This window comes from Phyllostomus discolor, chromosome 9 (assembly GCF_004126475.2).
Source record: "Phyllostomus discolor isolate MPI-MPIP mPhyDis1 chromosome 9, mPhyDis1.pri.v3, whole genome shotgun sequence".
Classification (NCBI taxonomy): domain Eukaryota; kingdom Metazoa; phylum Chordata; class Mammalia; order Chiroptera; family Phyllostomidae; genus Phyllostomus; species Phyllostomus discolor.
This window is the reverse complement of record NC_040911.2, coordinates 29,130,573-29,152,261: the sequence shown is the minus strand read 5'-3', so window position 1 is coordinate 29,152,261 and position 21,689 is coordinate 29,130,573. Positions and strand designations below refer to the sequence as shown.

General features: G+C 34.0%; 1 protein-coding gene across 6 annotated transcripts in view; it reads right to left on the bottom strand.

The window, feature by feature from the left end:
* Positions 1-21,689, bottom strand: part of NOL4 (nucleolar protein 4) — a 290,369-nt gene that overhangs the window by 187,249 nt on the left and 81,431 nt on the right. For all 6 annotated transcript variants that reach the window (XM_028525063.2, XM_028525061.2, XM_036009175.1 and 3 more), the window contains 3 exons: positions 18,465-18,576; positions 17,347-17,459; positions 10,966-11,098 (listed from right to left, as the gene is read on the bottom strand). In XM_028525063.2, the coding sequence (XP_028380864.1) occupies positions 10,966-11,098; positions 17,347-17,459; positions 18,465-18,576 (358 nt within the window). The remainder of the gene's footprint in view (positions 1-10,965; positions 11,099-17,346; positions 17,460-18,464; positions 18,577-21,689) is intronic.

The following is a 21,689-nucleotide window of genomic DNA, read 5'->3' as shown; positions in this document are numbered from 1 at the left end:
GGTATTCACTGTACCTGCAATGCTAATGTGATCTTTCTTGATTACTTTATCATAGATTTGAATAAGGAGAGAGGTAAGCAGTGATAAGTAGTATTTTTAAATTCTGTATGATGGTAGGATCTATTCTCCAAGATACTGTTATAACAATAATATGTTAGTGAATAAATCTCCATACTGAGCTGAGTTGATTAATCATATCTGACTGCCCAGAAAAAACTCAAAATTTCTGAAATGTATATAGATTAAAAGTCTCCAAAGCTTTTACTGATGCTGCTATGTAAGGAAATCCTAAAAAACCCTCCAGGATCTAAGGATCTCGGGATCTTAGGATAAATTTTATGAAAAGCATTTGAAGGAAAAACAATATTTATTTTAGAAAATACTCCCTCCACATGCACACACGCACATTCAGGAAAAACAAGGAATAAAGATTCTTATAAATTATGTTCACAAAGTAGAGGGGGGGAGAGGAAGTATTAATTTTACATTTTAGTAATACCCATAAGCCTTTGTGTTGACCACAGTTTCTTACCAAAGGCATGGAAGATTGGCAACAAAGACAAGGCAGAGAAAGACTATGGGTGATTCTTGCAGTCAAGACTGGAGGAAGAGTGGGAAGTCTGGTTTGTCCATAATCATCCCAGTTTTCTAAGTACTTCTCCTATTGTGCATCTTAAAGCAAAATGGCTCTTTAAAGAGGGAAGAGCTAGCTGACTGGGAGAAGGGTAGAGTTGTCTCCATTATTCTTTAACCCCTTCTTCTAGTCTGAAAAAACAGTTAAACCAATTTAGAGATACATAGGAAATTATGGAGTCCCATTTACTTTTTAAAGGAAGGTGTTTTGTTAGAACAAAGACAACAGAAAATGTTATAGATGAGAAAGAGCATCCCAAAGCAGTGAACAGAGTGTTCTGGAGCTAGGACAAAACTTAGACTCTTAGCTCAGCTTTTGATTGACAGGTGTAGAAGCTGTTGCTCAAAGTTGTTAACATTTCCTGAATAAGGCTGCAAAACAAGTTAAGTCACTGGCAGAACTGGGAAATGAAACCAGGTCTTTGGATTTAAAATTAAGTTTCTTTATGCTGCCTTCTTAATGAATTCACTTTAGTTAGAATCTCTAAGCTACTTTATTGTTCCATTGCTCCTGAGTGGCTTTGGGAGGTAGACAAGGGAGACAGCCTAGGCATCAGGAACTCCAAAGCAAAATGTGAAAAGGACAGAGTATTCATTCATGGGCAAGGGAGTCAACTGCCTATCTAATATTTAGTAAGGAAGACTGAGTGCATTTTCACTACAGAAGCAAGCAGGTGGGGAAGCAAGTTCAAAGCACCATTTCCATTCAACAGCAGTATTCTACTACATGGCAAAGACTGCGTTTGGCTTCAAAGGCAGTGCACGAGAATGTCTAAGGTGCACTGTGTCCTGCCCCCAAGGTGCTCCCAGTCAAATGAAGAAGCGAGACTGGTAACAAAATAATTTAATTCTGAGTTTCCAATAAAATATCCTTTCATCTGCTTTCTTCAATACCCTCTGACTGTTCTCTTTTATCAACCTACCATATAATGGCTGATAAAAGAAAACTTGGTAAATTAAGATTTTTATGGTCCATTTAGACCCATTTTGTAGTTGCTTTATCTCTGTGTACAACTGTCACGCAGTATCAGCTTCAAAGTGCTATTTAATACTAATTTTTTTTTGGCCTAAAGGCTAAGCTGTTTTTTTAAAAACGCGATAGCTCGCTGACCCACACTCCAACCTCAAGGCTGTAAAGAAGCCAGCAAGCAGGGCGTTGACTTTACAGTGGGAGTTTACAAAGGCTCTCCAGGTGATGGCAAAAACAAGCCAAAAAATTAGTTGCTGAAGACTTTCAAATTGAAAGTTCAAGTGGTTCTGGTTCTGTAGTACAGCTGCATACATGAATTCATAGGTTCAAAATTTATTTAAATAGATGCTCAAAAGACATATACTTTCTAACATCTCTCCAGAGTCATATGGATTTTTAATCTTACTTATGATCAAACAGACAAAATTCAATATTGAAGGACTAAAGGAACTAATGTCCACTACTTGGTTCAAATAGAATTTTGGTCTCTCCTGGAGGTGCTGAAACATTGAACATTAAATCCCTGTAATCACTCATGGACCAGTGAACACTTTCATAAAGATAAAGACAAACCACAGGGCAATATTTCAAAACAAAGAGCTAGCCCAGAAGTAAAATTTCAAATCAACCTGACATCCTTTGTTGATCAGAACAGACTCTACAAGACAAGTCTGGAACCCAGATAATCTTTCCTAATGATCCAGAGGCCCAGGACCTGGCTTGGGCTGGACGGGTCACTGGGGAATACAAGCTTCAGATTGAAGCCAGTCAGTTCAATTTCTCAACAAGACTCATGTGAAAAATCACTTACATAATATGAGTAAAGTAACAAAAAGCACACTTTTCATTTAAGAGAAAAGAAAACTTTCAAATATTATAACCCTTAATGCTACAAAAAATATCCACCTCCAAAAGTACTTTAAATAAATGTAAAATTTAAGCATTTGTGTTCAATATTTATGATTTATATGTAAGCTAAATTGCTATTTATTCTTCTGCTTTTGGAAACAGAGAATTACTGCTTTAAAACCCTTTTGAATGATTAAGTACACACATACAATGTACATTATATTATAAAAGAATCCAGTGATCAAAATTTCCTCTAATTCATAACTTTCCTTCTAATTATTTTATTTACATTGCTTATAAAGATAGCTTATATTTCTGAAAATTGTGATATATAATTATTTATAGAGCAAATTCCATGAAAAGAAAGCTTTCTAAAGCTTCATCAGCCTAACTATCTCAACCCAGAATAATTAACTGAATAAATTTATTATGTAAATTATTTCTCAATCTGGCATTAGAACAACTTGAATTAAGAAAAAGTAATAGCATGGCATCGTTTCCAGGTATTTTAAATCCAGAAGTGCCTGTAACTTAAAAATTAAGAACAATGACACTGTTAAGAACAGATTCAATTCTGGAACTAAAATATTTTATTACATTTATGCCAAAACAAAATATACCCCCATTATTTTAATCATTTTGCTTTATGCAAAATTTTCTAAGCAATTAGAAACCATTAAAGGAAAACAAAGTCGTAGAACAAAGAAAATATCTTAGATAAGAAAATACAACCTTGGTAGGGAATTGCATATTCAGCCTGAAAAAACTTTAATAGTGTTTCTAATTAAAACTCACCATCATAAAATATTAACCACTAACTTTAATTTCCTATTAAGTATACTGTTTTACATCATTTTTATTAAAAACATGTTTTATTAGATTTCCAAACTAAATTAAATGGTGAATAGTAGTTGCTTTTATTGCTGGTTTATATGCTTTAATAATTACTTGAAAGTACCCTATTCAGCTAAATTAGGTGTAATTTTAGTCACAAACATACTTTTACTAAAATTGTATTCACATATACACAGAGCAGTAAAAGAGCATTATCTGTTTGTGTGTGGTGTGCTCTGAACTTAAATCCTGTGTGTGCAATCATCAGACAGATAATACTGCAAACTGCAAAAGAGACTAATCAAAGGAAGCCTTCCAAAGCATCGAAGAGCTGTGGTACATAGCAATCGTCGTAACTAAGAAAACAGTCTTAACTAAAACACATACAAACATGAGTATTAATCTTCATTCAGGTAATGCAGAAGGTAACATTGGCCAAAAATATTATTTGAGCATGAACTATACCTATATAACTCAATCCCCTTTACACAGCTGCCCTCTTGATACTCCAAAACTGCCAAGGAGAATGTCTTCAAAAGTATGGTCTGGAACACAAGCTCCCTGCTTTTCCACGTGATTGTCTTAATCATCCCACCAGAGATGGGCCCCATAAATATTGGATTTTGCTGTATATAATGTGCTCCTGTGTGTAATGCACACCCATGTTTTTGGCCCAAACTTTCAGGAAAAAAAACCCTTCATTTTAATTTTTTGATTCAATTTTTTATTTAATTATATTTAGAAACAAAACTGATGATTATATTCCAAGGTATTATTTTGCATATGGATACTGTTACTGCTTTCTAGAGTTAAACTTTTAATGCATAAGCATGAAATATTTAAACATTTATACAGGTGCAGAATTAGCACTACTCGTGTGTAATGCACATCCTTATTTTTCCCTCAAAAATTTGTGCAAAAAAAGTATGCATTATACATAGCAAAATATGGTATGTATTTTTTTTAAGTTCCCAGGGTAGGAATCTATACTCAGAAAAAATCTAAATAAGGAAAGAAGAAAAAAATGAAACTCCCACTACCATAGATACCTCTTTCCTCACTCAATGATCTCACAACTTACCACTTATTTTTTAAATTTACTTCCATGTTTCCACTCAAATCGAGACTATAGTCATTTTACAAGTATGTACAAGTCAAGATATACAGGACATACGCGTGTATGTAGCATTGTTCTGAAACAGAAATATATCCCAATTCCAAAAGCATTTTGCTTTCACACTCTTCCTGTTGCATCTTAAGTTATTGTAGCACTCATCAATTTCATATTGTTCAATCTAATACATTATATTCATGCCTGTAACCTAATTGTGTGATTCTTTGTAGGGTTCATGAGATAACTGTTGAATGGATAATGAAATATTGGGTCTCTCACCACTTATCCTTGCCTAAGCATACTCCAGTCTCTACATACGACACTTTCTGGCATTATTTCTCTGAATCGGACATCTGCCTCTATTTTGGCTACCTAAACCCTCAACAAGCTTCCTTTTTGGGTGAATGCTGTACCATATAAGTCTTAGTGGGAGGCAAAGATGCCCACTACATAAGCAAAGGTGCTCAAAGAGCCTCGGGAAAATATTTAACACAGAAATTTTTTCCAATGAATTGCTTTGGAAACCAGTACACTGTGGATTGTAATATAGGAAAAGTGTTCTAGAGTAATATGTGCTTATACAAAATATCTAAACATCCCCGAAAGAAGGAATCTAACCCCACATTCAAGAGGGCCACATTTATTCTAGTCATTTGATACAGAGTCTAACAAGGCTTTGAAGGACTGAGAGGACAGCAGAGGGATTCAATTGTTTTCCCCAAGGAGATTCAAAACAAGATATTTTTTCTAAGTTTCAGTTACTGTGTTCTGACCTTTTGATCCTGACAGCCACAACATTGAAAAATATAATTATGAGTTCACTCAGAGGGAAGCAATTAAATCATTCAAAGGCAGAATATTTACCTATTATTTAATTAGCCTATATTTATAGCATAAATTTTCACTTAATTTTCCCTAAACTGATATATAGGGTAAAATATTAACCTATTCTCAGCAGTGAAGTCTAAAGTTCTTTAAAGTTTAATATAATTAAGCATGATTTTGTAAGATCTATCCATCCACTGTAATTTAATGTTTGTATGCAGGTTAGCCACTAAATTCCAACTCAGTTTTGTTCCCCTTCATCAAAAATGGCCTGACCAATCGAAGTGTATCAAAATATTCCTAACACACAAGTATTATGCAGAAAGGGGGAGATTTTCAAATTCTGACAAATAAACTATGTATTTCTAAATGCTAATGGAATTATCAAATACATTTTTTAATGAAAAAGTAGCCTTGAATATATTTTTATAGTCCATCATGGGTAAAAGGTGATATAAATGTTGATGAACTCTTTAAGGAACTTTTTAACTCGCAAGTCCTTCACCCTGTTTCTTTGTTTCTAGATATTACCACATCCCTTTGCCTGGCACATAGGACACTGCTAAGGTTTAAATGTATAAATAAGCCATTATTTGATAAATTAATGAAGTACTCAATACCACAAATTAAAACTACATTTAAAAATTGTACATCATTCCACTGAGTCAAAAGACAATAAAGGGGTATTGAAGACACTCTTCTAAAAGCAATTTTGAGATGTCATGACAAAAATCATAGAAAATGATGGCTAAAGGAAAATGTATATTTTTTCCTATTGCAGCCCTTTAGTTTCAAAGCTTACTAAAAGCTCATGTGCAAAGAGTTGAAAGTATGCCTCAACTTCGCTTGGTATTCCTATAGTCTAAAAAAAAGACAAAAAGAAAAATCAAACACTTTTGTGACTTCAAATATAAAAATCCTTTGCTGTTATTTAATAACCATTTTTTTAGTTTAGTAAAGCACAAATATTCCCTTACAAAAGTATTAATAATTTACAATAAGGCATTAACTCAGAACACCAGTTTAAATAATTCTTAAAATAGCATTTCTCTATCAAATGAAGTTGAATGTTTGAGTCCTTTTCTAAATCTGACACTTTTCTTTTGCTAGATATTGCTTAATAAAAAACCTCAGACAGCAAAAAAACAAAACAAACAAAAAAAAAACCCCAAATACAGAACAGTTGTTTTTAAGAATGTTCAAATTCAGAATAAAGTAAATAATTGATTAAGCATAAGAATACTTTTTCAAGCTAACTCATATTTCCACAAATTTCTAGGATGTGGGATTTAAAGCCAAAAGCCTAAGTGACAACATTTCTACTCATACTGCATTTAAACGGGTGGCAGAACAAGAGCACTTACAAAGTGATGAACATTTGCATACAGAACTTGTTTGAGCTTTTTGGTCCAGGAAGGGTTTTTGGAATTCCGTAAAATGAACCACAGCTGCTGCACAGCCGAGCCCTTTCCCGATCGTGCCTTCTACTCCACAGCAGTTTGAAGGACCTCTGCATTTATGAGTAAGTCAAGCGACTGTACAACTTTCAAATGATTTTAACCTCAATGCATTACTTTAAGTCTGCAAAAAGAAACTTTTTAAATAGCTTACTATCTTTTACTCAATTTTTTAAAAATGAGGGTAAAATACTTCTTATGCACTTTCTGTGTATTTTTAGGTTCATGTTTTTATTGAGTTAGAGGAGCATTAAAAACTTAAGCTAAAAACTATGCATCAGTCTTGAAGCATGCTTCTCTAAATTTGTTCTAGTTTGTGTCTTTTTGTTCTTTTCTTGATTATCCAGCCTGATGGTGATGCATTTCCCTTCCTTTCCTTCTTTAATCCAATATACAGGCAATACCTACAGGGTTGGGCAATATAGGTTTACAGTTGTTTATATGGAAAGTAATACAATAATTAATAAATAAGTAACACAAAAATAAACTCTGCGATTCATGTACTCACAATTGTAAACCTACTATTGCTCACTCCATGACATAATGAAGTTTGTGTTATGAAGCTTATATCCCTAAAATGATATATATTTTAAATTTTTTCTTTTGATATTGAATAGATTATAAATCTTCATAACCATAGTGAGATGAAAATTAAAAATCAATGTTTTTTATTCTCCATTTTATATAGTGTCCAATAAAGACATTATTCCATCTACTTGAGTTATAATTATTGGGAAGGATTCCTAAAATCACAATATGCTAGTTCAAGTTTTATAAACTAACACATTAATCAACACATCAAGTTTTAACACATTAATTACTTAGTGTTAAAAAATAGAATATTCTAATTTAACTTTTAAAATTTTATATTGTTCAGTCCCAATTTAGACCTAGCACCCAGAATCCCCACTGATTTGAAAAAAAGGCACAAATTAAAATTTTACTACTATGACTTCTTATTTTTAAATAAGCAGGAATGTTCCCACATTTGTTTGATGAACCTAACCAAGTGTGAATGGTGTCACGCAAACTTTTACTCCCTCAGACAGTGTGTCACACAAAGGGAGGAACCATGCCTCCTGGCTCACCATTATGTATACATATTTCAGCATACAGGAAGCTCTAACACTAAGATATTGTGTGAGAAAAGAAAGATACGGAAATAGTCTAAGTTACATGAACCTATTTTTATAAAATAATGATGACAAAATCTTCTGAGTATGGATGAATGTCTGTGTGCATGTGTGCTTAAGTACAAAAAACTAAGAAATGGCACAGTAGTTTGTTACTATGAGTGACACCTAGGAGAGTGCTGCTGTCAGGGCCTAGGAGAAAAAAAGAAAGCATAAAATATATGTAAAACTGCTATCACAAATCATAATTATCATAAAAAGATATATTTTAATCATTTAAATAATGGATCATTTAAGAACTCTCTCAAATGGAGCAACTATAAGGAAATCAAAAGCATAACAAAATACATTAATTAATATGATATTTTCATTCTAGAAGAAAAGCAGCTAATAGATAGAAATAGTAGTTTCATACAGTGGTAAGTCCTCTGAAAAATGTTATGATTTCGATGATGGGGGAGATGGTCGTGAGCTCAGGAAGATGTCAAGGCTTAAAGCAGCTTCTCTAAGATTCATCAGGACATGGATGGTATGGAAAGCCACGGGATTGCCTAGAGAGCGGGTGTAGAGGAGTGTAGAGAATTAAGAGCTTTACTCCAGAGCACTCCAACATCTACAGAACAGGGCAGATGTGGAAAAGGAATGCACAGAGATTACTGAGGAAGAGGCCCACCAGGAAACAACGGGTGTGCTTCCCTTTAAATTAGGATTGAAGGGGACGAGGATAAAACCTGACCAATGAATCAGGCAACTTGAAGGTTGCTGCTGATATTCATAAAAACAAGTAAAGTACAGAGGCGAGGATGGACTTCTAACTGAGATGAGCCAAAAAAAGTAGAGGCGAGGAAGTGGTGATGATGAGGCAACTCTTTCAATGTGCTGCACTGTGCAGTGTGTATGGGGTGGGGCAGAAATGCAGTGAATGGAGGGGTGCAGTGGGATCAACAGAGGCTTTGGAAAGAGGATATTTATTATACCATGTTTGTATGCTGATCAAGGGAAAACCCACGATGGAGGAAGGAGGTAATTTCAACAGAAAACTCAATGAGAAATGTGAGGAAAAGGCCTTTGACCTATAAGTAAAGACTTAGGCTTAGGTTGGAGAAGGAACAATTATAGGTGCTTATCCTTGAGGCACACATCAATATATGATGAGAAAGGGCTTTCTCCTAAGAATAGGTAATACTTGAAGGTATTCTACTACATTTTATTAAGATCAATGTAGATTTAAATCTCACCAGCTATCCCTTGGCCAATAACCCACAACTGGCAATTTCAACCAAGAAAACCATGAATTTACATCATGAGAGGCATTTTCTTGTTATTTAAATTCTAAAAAATTATAGACTAAACAAGATGATGATATAAACACATATTTGTGACAGCATGGATGGACCTGGAGAGAGTATTCTGCTAAATGAAATAAGCCAGTCAGAGAAAGACAAGAAACATATGATTGAACAAAATAAACTAACGAAGTGGAAACAGATTCATGAATACAGAGAAAAAACTGACAGATATCAGAGGGAAAGGGGTTGAGGACTGGGTGAGAAGAGTGAAGGGATTAAGCAAAAGAAAAAGAAAAGAGAAAGATTCACAGACAGAGAAAACAGTATGGTGACTGCCAGAGGAAAGCAGGGGTTGAGGGAGGTAGCAGAAGATAAAAGGGGGATAAATGGTGATGGAAGGAGACTTCACTTGGGATAGTAAACACATAATATAATATTCAGATGATGTATTATAGAACATACACCTGAAACCTATATAATTTTATTAACCAATGTCATCCCAATACATTTAACAAGAATTTATGAACAAATATTAATAGAATGAGAAATATATATATATATATATATTTCCAGTTATTCTGTGATCCCAGGGCAATACAATATCCATTAAAAATCCAGCTCTGAACAAGTCTACATATAGATGAAAAATGATAATTCAGATCCTAACCAGAAGAACTTTACTCTTAGAAATTTCTCAAATAAATGTGTTCTTCCTACTACAATAGCTATTCCACTAGATGGTGAGTAAGATGTGATTTTAAAATCACCAATCAATGCACTCCTAACACATGCCAACACACACATCTTTTAAACTCCTCTGCAGTACAAAGAAGAAACCCTTCCAGCCTTTAGTGGGATGTTTTGTATGCTTAAAACTATGGATTTCTTAACCTTGAGAGCATAAGCAGAAGACTCATAGCAGCTAGAAATGCAGCAATATTTTGCGATTGAGTTTTTAATAGCAAATGTCAAAGAAAGCAAGGGAAGATTTTTATTTCCCTATCTACAGACATAGGCACAAAGTGATACAGTCACAGAAAATTTATGTAACCTTATTACAGGAATAATAAACTAATGTTGAATAAAATTGGCCAGTTTCCTTCTATTTATAACCCTTAATTTTCATCCACAATTACCCAAGTAACACATTTACTTGCATGCATCGCTTTATACTTACAAAGACAAAAATCTGCAGAGGCAGTTTTTAAACATCTCTGAAAACATTAGACCTAAAGTGTTTTAACTACCAAGTCTACTTTCTCTATAGACCCAGTTATCTTTCTATCAAGAACAATGGGGTGATTCAGGAATCTTTAATGAACCAAGGAAAATAAGAGATCATAATCTTTCTCCCTTTTACAGCTGAATAAAGTATCTCGAATTCCCAGCAAAAATCTTCTTACTGAGCAAAATAACTCTGATAAAATTGTCTTTTTATATCAATTGTTTTTAGTTTTCTGCCTTGTCTTTTAGTAAAATTAAAATGTCCAGATTACACTTTTGGTCACAAACTCTTAATTCAGTCAGAAGAATGATGGCCTGAGAAACCAAAGCTAGAAATCCAAAGTGCATGGATAGAACGTATTGTAAGTTTAGGGAACAAAACACGGGCAAGCTTCCATTTTTACAACTAACATCCGTTTATAAATCAGTCTATCTCCACCCCACCCCGCTGCAGTTTTGAACAAACTACTTGAAACCAAAAATAATGAAGTGGATAATGTAACCTTAGTACACAGAAAAAGTCCCCAAGAAACAGATAAAGAATTGAGACGAGAATAAGAGGTGGCTGTTCTAATAAATTCTGACTCCGGGTTGTTTGTTTTGTTTTGTGTGTGTTTGTTCAGTCTGAATGGCTTACCATCTTGCTGGCCATGAAGAGCCTGAGGACTCTGCATTCTTTCCTCAAGATTGGAGCTAAGATCAGAGTTCACGGCTGACATCCGGGTGGAATCGCTCATATCGAATTCATCACTTTCTATTGAACTTTCATCCTGAAAATGGTTTAAAACATCATCAAGCATCATACAATATAATACATTTAAATAGTGACCATTTTATCATTAGGGTCAATTAGAGTTTAGCTAGTACGTAAGTTTTTACAGAACTCAGTAAAATATGTTACACATTGATATTCAAAATAACAAGTAACAGATTGGTTCTCCCATTAAGGAATTTCAAGACTTGTGAAGACTCAAGCCATGTATCTTTGTAGAGGCTGATTTAAAGGGTAAAATAACATGTTTAGGGAGGATACAGTTGGGGATTTATCCTGAGTTACAAAAAAAATGGATCTTTTCCTTTTTATTGAATTTATCGGGGTGACATTGGTTAATAAAATTATAGAGGATTCAGGTGTACACTTCTAGAATATAACACATCATTTTAATGAGTAATTTTAATGAAACTAAGTGCATGCATTCATTCTGTAAGTTCTATTCTAAGTATTAACTGAATAAATTATCTTTCAATTAAAGGTAGCAAACTATATAAATATAATATTGTGGGTTTTTTATTATTAACATAGAGATAATGTTAATCACTCTAGGAAGAAATTACTGAATATTTTTCTAGGTGGAGAATCACAACATTTGATTGATATGATATTCAGTATTGTGTGTTCACCACCCCATGTCAAGTCTCCTTCCATCAGCATTCTTTAATTAGCACAAACACTTTCTGTAAGCACACACCTTAGACTGCAATAGTAATAATAATAATAATAATAACCTTAACCAAGAACTATTCATTGGCCAACAGGATGGATTCTAGTAACAAACTTCCATGGCCAGATTCAAAGTCCCCATTGCTGGAGAGCAAGATAACCCCAGACCTCTTTCTTTCCTTATAAATGAATATAAATTTACTGTAAGCACAAAAAGGCATTCTAGGTAAAGTGTGAAAGAAGCATTTACCAAAAGCCAGTCCATCTAATCACTAAATTAGCCAAAGACCTGTTTGCCAAATGGCCCATCCATCAAAACCTGTCAAATATCAAACCAAATCTAAAATATATTGCAATAGTCATTTCACTGAAGCAAACTCCTTTTGGAAAACTGACTTTTGGACAAATTGTTTGCTTATGTAACCAGCAAGGCCTGAGAAACCTGAGTAAAATATTATAAATAGTCAATTGAAATCACTAGATTTGATTTTCATTTGTAAATGTTGCATGTGAAAGTTTAACATTAACATAATAAGTAGTAGTAACAATCCTGCTATTTATGTTTCAGACACTGTTCTTTATGTTTTTTCACTCACTTCATCACAACCTCTAAGTTAGGTTCCAGAATCCATCCAATTGTACAGATTGACAAATTTAGAGATAGAACAGTTAAAATAATGTATACCACTATTGTATACCAGAACTGGAATTCATACAAACTCACATAGGCTTTTGAAAATACCTTCTTGGAATAGAAAGAGTTACCTTGGCTTTATAAATTATATCTTGGTATCAGCAAAGAAGTTGCTATGGTTAGGAGCCAAATTGGTATTCTGGCCCATAGGTCAGGTCAAGGTGGTGCTGGTGTCCTTCCTTTACCAGAGTTCTGATCATGTCTGGGTATACTGAGTAGTATTAGCTCTTTATTAATTCAGCAAGGACATGCCACCTTGCGAGGCCTCTGGGCAATCAGCCACATAGATGTCTCCTGGTGGCATATCCTCTCTCTCTGTACATTATGTTTTCTCTTATCTAAATTCTAAGAAAATCTAGAGCATCTGAAATAAATAAATATATATATATATATATATGTTAAAAGGAGAAAAATAACAGAACTCAGTGTGCACATCAAGGTTATCAATGTGTATGCACACACAGCTGGATGGCACAGATACCCATTTTATGAGCACATACATGTTACAGTGCCCGTGATGTCAGTGTCTTAGATTTCATTCTCCAAAGCCAGACTGTCTGGTTCGGATCCAAGCTCTGCCACTTATTAGATGTTTTACTTTAAGCAAGCATCCTAACCATTTGTGCCTCGTGTCCTCATCTATAAAAGAGAAATGATAGTAGTATCAATCTCATAGGGCTACAAAAGGATTGAGGAAACATGTAATTTGAAGTAGTTAGAACAATGTCAGATACACATTAAAATAAGCACAAAACTGTTTGATATTGTTATGTAGAATATATAAAAATTCTACAGTATATAATAAGATTCATATTTATTATATTATATGAACACATACAAAAATAAATATAATGGTAAAGATGAGCAATATGCATTTACAAACTAGGTTTCTATTCTACATAGACATTGTCTTTATAATAAGCATTTATTTTATACACTAGAAATGGCTAACTATATGTAACCTAGTAAAATATTGTTTCCATGGTGTGTGTGTGCATATAGACACCACCATCTGAGATACACCCAAGTGTATGAGTGTAAAATGTATGTGTATGTGAGAATGTGTGTGTGTGTGTGTGTGTGTGTGTGTGTGTGTTTAAAGAGCCAGGTCACAGTCTTTGTTGCATAGAAGGATTATATAAAATGTTATATCGTGAATAATTATATTATGAATAATCAATATACTTTCTATTACCACTAAATGACACTCTCATCAGCATACTTTTTAAGATACCTGGACAATAGATTAAAATAATTATGCAACCAAATGTATCTGTTCTTTATTTTTAGTTTTTTAAAACTCACAATTTTAGGGTACATATCATAAGTGGCTTAATGATTATGATTATTTAAATATTTTCCTTCATGATTTCCTCTGAAATAGGACTTGCTTTTCACAATTGTACTACTTATTAGAACATGAATTATCCACTTGCTTATTTTTACAAAGGACTTTATTACATTAAGTACATGCATTCATTCTGTAAGCTCTATTCTAATTATTAACAGAATAAATTATTATCACTCAATGAAAGGTGGCAACATGTATGAAATAGAATATGTTTTTTATTATCAACATAGAGATAATGCTAATCACTTTGGGAAGAAATTACTAAGTATTTTTAAAGGTAAAGAATCATAAAATTTGATTGATACAATATTATTTTATTTTATTCACGATCATCATTAGGCCATTCGTCTAAATCCTTCTTTCTGTTTTGTTTTGTGTGATGACCTGTGGAGGAAAAGTCTCTCCACATCTTACAGTGTGAGCTTTTTCCTTATGTGACTAAAATCTCATAATAATAAAAGCCATGGCTAACCATCATAATTCTCCTTCCTTGAAATTTAATTTAAAAAAATTAGAATATATATTCTACTGTAATAAATAATTTTCTTCCCAGTCTTTCCCCTTTTAAGAATGGCACTTAATTTTTATTTTGAAAAAAAACTTCATTCTTGAGCTTTTATTTCTATTTTGAGGAGTTGCTTAAAATTCAGACCTCTAATTTGCTCCATATTTCATTTTAGTTTTCGAGTTCCAGATTTTACCTTTAGAGAGTCTTTATCAAATACCTCCTGATTGCTGCTGTTACTATCTCAGTAGTTCAAGATCTCCTTTTCTATTTTCTGAGTGATCTAATAATATTCTTCTTTCATCTACCCACTTTCAACTTCTTCCCCACCAGTCCTGTTCATCGACTACTACCAAATTAATCTTTCCACCTAATAATAATATGCAACTTCTCTGCTCATAAATCTGCAGTGATATCCAAGTCAATCCATGTCTACCAAGTAATGTGGAAGCTACTCGATCAAATGTTTAGGGTTTTCCATAAGACTGCCTGTCTCATCTTTGTCCTGTTGTTCGCTTACCTCGTGCTCAAATCAACTTGAAGCCTATATTATTAGCATTTCTAGGAAATGAACCACTTCAAACCTTAGTGTACATGAGTGTAGACCTTGTTAAAAATTCAGGTCATCGGCTCCCACACATCAGATCTAGAATTATAATCTTGGGGTGAGAATCCTGTAACACACAGTTCAGTAAGCTCCACGGGTGCTGTGAATGCTGATTATCTAGATAGGGCTGTTCAAGAAAACATCCTGCAGTGATGGGATGGCTCCATACAACACCTATTCAGTGACTACCAGCCATATTTGGCTATTGAGCACTTGAAATGTGGCTAGTACTACTGAAAAACTAAATATTGAATTCAGTTAATCTTAATTAAATTTAAATTCCACATGTGGCTAGTGGCTACCATATTGGACAGTGCAAATTTGACAATTCCTCATTGTTGGATCTTGAAAGTATGTATATCCAATCATTCACTATTAGCAATGCCCTAAGCATTCTAACACATAAATTATTTCATATGTCACAGATCTTGGTTTAAATTTCTAGTCAAAGAATATAAATAACTTAATTTTTTAAATAATTGTTGTCAAACTCTTCCCCAGAAAGTTTGGTCCAGTTTAAATGTCACCAACAGTTTATTGACGAGATCAATAGATCTTACACTGGATACAATATTTTGTAATCCTAAAGCCCATTTCTGGTCTTCTTTATTTCTCATAATAGCTTCATCTTATCATATACATATTTTCATTATTTATTTCCTTTGTTGTCTGTCTCCCCCCACAAAAATAGAAGCTTAATAAAGTCAAAAATTTTGTCAATTTATTTACTGTTTATCTCCATTATCTACACGAGTATCAGTTACATAGAGGGTACTCATTAAATATTGGTTTAATTAACACATCATTTAAATACAACTGATCACAATGGACTATCTCACTTAAATTTAATTTTAACATGACTTACTTAATTACATTTCTATCTTTTAGTAATTACAGTTTCTAAAATTAGATCATCTACTCATTGATCTGAGTACTTATGAAGATACTGTACATCCAATTTAGTATTTTCAAAATGTAAGGATATGACTTATTTTCCTAATTCAGTTACAAATTTAAAAGAATCTCTTTCCTTTGTGTGAAATGCTTATAATTTTTTAGAGGCCAGAAGGACTCAGCAGATGTGAGCTTTATTGTTGGCACAAGGTTGATCTTCTTACTTTTTGGCCTAGAAATAAACACATCAACATCTAATGAGCATGCTACAAATAATTTGACAGCTTTCATTAGTTTATGAGATTTAAATTTTTTTCAATTATGTGATGAATCATGGAAGTAATGTTTCCCATTTCCAGGGATGAATTGACATGAATATTTTGTTCATTGTTGCTCATGTTGTTTACCCAACAATCTTATTACTAGTTATTTAATCATTTATATGTAGCCATCTGCTAATATGGAATCTGATACTGTTCCTGCACTAATACAGAGCTTCTTATAGAATGTACCCTTAAAGTCTTTTGAGATAAAAGCAATTTTACATAGTTTTGAAATTCAATCTGCTCAAATAACAAAGAAAACCAAAAGCCTGAAATTCAATTTGAATTTTATAAAGTTAGCTCAACAAAGTATTTTTTGAAAGTAATGATACTTCATTAAATAATGCAATATTTGAAGAATAAATATTTAATCATATTTCCTGTTCTAGAAAAATTTCATGGAGGAATTTATTAGCCTTAAAAGTTATTCTTAATATAGATAATCTGAATAGGTTTATTAATTAATGGCTGCTAGTTAGTTAATAAGGACTTCATGAGCCCATATCTTTGTAAGTCTTTTGGAAAACACAGAGTACATGTACAACTTGGTCCCTGCTTTTGAGATATCTCAACTAAACCAGGGAGTTTATTAGTTCTAGAGAGCCTTCAACAAATGTGCATTTTGTGTCTAATACTCGCCAACATGCATATTGCAAGACTGTTACTACACAAATTAAACAGAGTAATTTGAAACATCAAAACCCTTTGACGAATCACCTCAAATTGTTTCTAGAAAATGCAGAGAAGCAGATAAACAAATACATAGAATGGTCAGGTGAAATATAACTTTAAAATAGATGCAAGATTTGGATGGTTGAGAATGATTATACTAGAAATACCTATTAAATTGACTTCTTTCTTGGCAGAATAACCTTAGTACTAAAGGCTTGGATACTTTCCTGGGATACTCACTCATTTGGGGTACTTCCCCCTAAAGTTTCTAGCACTTTACTAAGGCTAGCTCTATGGAGGTCAATTATGGAAAAGGAACCTTCTTGGGAATGAACAAATTTTCACCGTATACCAAGGTGAATGTGTTAAGACAGGGGATCTCTACAGCCTCCATCTATGCAATCCTGGTGACATTCCTTTCATTAAAAAATAAATTACCATCTTCAAAATGCCATCACACTTCACGCAATAGTCATGGTTATCAAACGTCATTCTGTCCTCTGATAGCACACGTGGACATTTCCATTTTACCTCATCCTGCTGGGAGTTCAGCAGCTGCAGTTTCATGTGCTTCATATAGGCCATGGTGATTGGCATGTTGTAGTCGATCATGCTGGTCACCAAGGTGGGAGGTTTTCCATTATCTGCAATACAACATTGTTCATGGGTAACGAAAGTGCTACTGCGTTTAACTTGTAATTTCAGAATGATTCAATTTGTTTGAGTTGAAATAAGATTCTAGATACCAAGTGTTTAGGAGACTGCAAGTATTAGATATGGATTGTAGAAAAAATAACTGGCAAGCTTCTATAAAGGTACAATATATTGCATCAAGTTAGCACTATGGATAAATTAGTTATTACTAACTACAGGGGAGCTTTGGATTCCCTGGGTAACAAGTGAAGGCAACACAGTAATTAAACACAATTATTAGTACTTTTGAATTGTTCTTTTTTGTGGCAAACTTAATTTAACAGGGTGGAGCAAAAGCAGATTTATAGTTGTATGTGAATCACAAGAGTTTATTCTTGTACTATTATTTATTATTGTATTATTTTCCGCTTGAACAACTGTAAACTTACTTTTGTCCCACCCTCTGTATGTACTCACATGTTTTTTGCCGGTCTACTTTCTCATTCTCCAACACATGGGAATGGGCTGGCCTCAATGTGTCTTTGAGATTAATTTAATCTCTGAGAGAATTTCATAGTTAGGAACATAATCTAGATAATTTTTAATGAACACAAAAACCAAATTATAATTTGTATGTAAGTTCTCTGAGTGAAGGAGCTCCATACTAATCACCACTTTAGGAAATAAGGAATTGGCAGATATAAAAGGACACCAACAGGATATCAATTTCCTTGCTGAATGTATCTAAAATACAACAAAATATACACAATAAATGAAAATTAAAATGTTATTATCGAAAAAATTATTTTTCCCAGTCAAACTGTCTTTCTTCTGAAAATGGGCACTGAACTACTCTGTGAGTGTATATTCAAAATTCACTGCCTCCTGCCTGAACAAATGAGATGCTCTGACTTGTTGAACTGCTTCAGTCTACCACGTTTTTATTAAAATGTGAGATATAAATTGCCATTATGAATAAAATTACTCTAAATCTCACTATTTGACACTGAGGCTACCTTTATGATCTGTTCCATCTGGGTTTAAATGCATTCTTTTCTGGCACTCTGAGCAGCTCATTAGAAATCGTGTCACCGCTTCTCTTGGTAGGAAGGCATAGCTCTCTGAAATCTGCAATGATTCACAAAATAGAAGTGTTATTACATAAGCTGACTGAGTGTGATTCAACAGAAATGATCACTGTATTTCCAAATCAGACGCATTATTCCATAATGGCAGGAAGCACAATGAAAGCATGCACTGCATACCATGCATCATTTCAAGAAATATCTATCCAACTTGATTGCATGTTTCTTAATAATAGTTAATAGCACGATGTGGAGAAAAAAACATCAGCCACATCTAAATGGATATCGGATTATATTTCTGCATTGATTTTAGTAAGAATAATCACAGTGTACAGATATTATTGTGAATTTTCCTTATTAAAAATCACCAACGTTGTTTTTAAAAGTTACTGCTAGCATCATCAATATTTTATCCAATTTTACAAATATATTTTTTTAATTTTGTCCCAAGTAGAAATAATAAACTTTGGATTTTGTGTTAATGAGCATTTCTTCATTATTGCTTTTCAAAATGTTTTAAGGGAAAATAAAAGAGAATTCTACCCGCATTCATATATGTATTTACTGCAGTGAATCATCCCTTCCACAGAAAATGACACACCTGGAAATGCACGTTGGCCACCTGTTCTGTTACTTTATATCACATCTGCGTAACGTCTGCCTATCATAGCTGGCGCCCACTGACTGTCAAAGCAAGCTTTCCCCATGCCCTATCCAGAGCTTCTACTTTCAGAACTATGATCGAGAGTCAACTTACTTTCAAAAACCAAGCCATTTCTCTCACCAAGGCAAATAATTCCTGACATGAAACTGACAGACTGTTCAAAGTCCCCAGACACAAATTAACAGTGACTCAGACAGTGCTACTCAGAAGCGGGACACTGGATTTCCACCACAGCACGAACACAGCACATGAAACACGAGATAAGCAGGGGGATGGATAAGTTGTGAATTAGACAGAAATGCCACCGATGGTTTCTCAGGTGCAGATTTACTGTTGTGAGCACTGATACACGTTACGTTTGTAGAAAGGAAGAAATGTGCACCTCATGTACAAGAGAACAAAAATCCACACCAACTCCATTAATGGTGATGGGGTCACCTCTGCTTATTCTCACTGAGGAAGGAACACAGCCCTGAGGAGACCCTACATGTTAAGATCGAAAACTGTAAAGTGTATTTTCCTGAATTTAATATTAAAATCAGTGTGTGTCACTTGGCCTATTCCACTGAGTCTCAGGAAAAGAAGCCACAAGTACACCCAAGGGAAGGAGCAAGTCTGTCGTTAAAATCTTCTGTGGATGATCCATATACAGATAAGTAAAGTTCAACTTCACTAGTATCTGAAGTTTAAAACTCTTGATTTTAATATAATTGTTATTTATAAATTAAATTGTCCAGCTTCTTAAAAAATACTTCTTCATACTATACAAGGAAATGTGAAAGAAAAATAAACAGAAAAGTCTGAAAGTATTTCATCAAACTTTTGTATTAGCCATTAAATAGGAAAAAATACACACAATTTAAATGTTCATTCATTCTCTTTCATGCTCTTTCTTTCTCTACACTTACATGTTCACAGACATGAATTTAATTCCTATTCCTCTATTTTGAGGAGGGGAACTCACAACATTGCCATATTTACTTACCTGATTAGAGATCATTTTTTCTGACTCTCTGGAAATCTATTTCATAATAAATGCATAAATAAAAAATGTTTATGATGCATGCCCAGTCACTATACTATACATTTTTTAACTCATATGGAATTATATAGTCCATTGGAATTAATGGGGCTGAGCAGTAAATTCATTAACAAATAGGATTTGAGAAGAATGTTGCATTGATCTTTGCATGTAGAAGATTTCTATTAAATCTTTTCTCTCCTTACATAAAAAGAAATCTTCCATTGAAAGAAACACAGGCAAGTGATGGGGCAAAGAGAAGCTCCATGGGCTCCCGCGGTCCCGATGCACGCACCAGGGTCTGCCTTTTCCGCCCTGCCAATAAAGCACTTGTGGGGGTACCCCTCCCAGGTGGATTTATGATTGACTGGTCTCCACTGTGCTACTTGTCCTACCTACCTCTTCTTAGCTCCAAACGAATCTGTCTTGAAACCCTTGTTCAACACCTTACATTCCTTTTGTAGCTTTACTCTGAGAAACAAGTACCTGTAATAGTCACAAATATGCTTGTGCTCATGGGCACCTATGTGCATGAGATATTGGAATATAAAGTCTCATTTGTATCTTAGAAAAGATTTTTAGCAAGCATTTTGTCACATTATTCTCTGCGGCGGTATTTTGGCACAGTCTTTGGCATGCTACTATCTGGTATATATGTGTGTGTGGTTAAAGGCTCTCGTGTGGGTGTAGTTTTCTTGGAGTTCAGAACCCATTTTATGGTGGCACCTGCCGAGCTCCTCACTGTCTGCATCCTTCCCTCCCCACCGCGCGCTGCCTGGGACCCACACACTACCAAGTCTTCTCAGGCACAGGGAGCAGAAATCCTTCAGACAGATTCTTCAAGTCTCATACTGATTTCTGAGACAATATTTCTCCTGCCATGGAGGTGAAGAGAGAAAAAAAATCATTCTTTATTTCTCTTCTATAATTTTTTCTCCCAGGTCCCTTTATAATGAAGAGTCCTAAGCAACCTTCATTGCTAGAATCTTAGAATATTTTTAAAAATGAAGAATGTCCTTGCAGATTCTTAAATTATAGTCATTAGAATAATTACATCTCAGATTTAAAGCCCTGTGATGAAATCCTGTCTTTTATTCCTGTCGATATCCTTTGGTAACCCCACTCAGTGATAACCAGGGAAAGCTTGCATGTCAAGTCTCTTTTGAACTTGGATCCTGGGCTCAACGCCCCTGCGGCCTGTGCTCTAAAGAAAGGCCCTGTTTCCATGAATGTTTGAAATGCTAAATCGACTTTAAATAGATGTTCATAAATGGTGATAAAACTCAGGGACATGTTCTCCTAGGCTGACCATTCATCAAAGTTCTAACATCCCTCATGCAATATGTAAAAGCACTTGCAAATAAAACATAGCAGCAAGGGACAGAAATGGAAAAATATTTTGATTCAGATACTTGAGATGCCAATCTACTAATGCCATAATTAATTATATAAAATGTCATAGTCATTTATA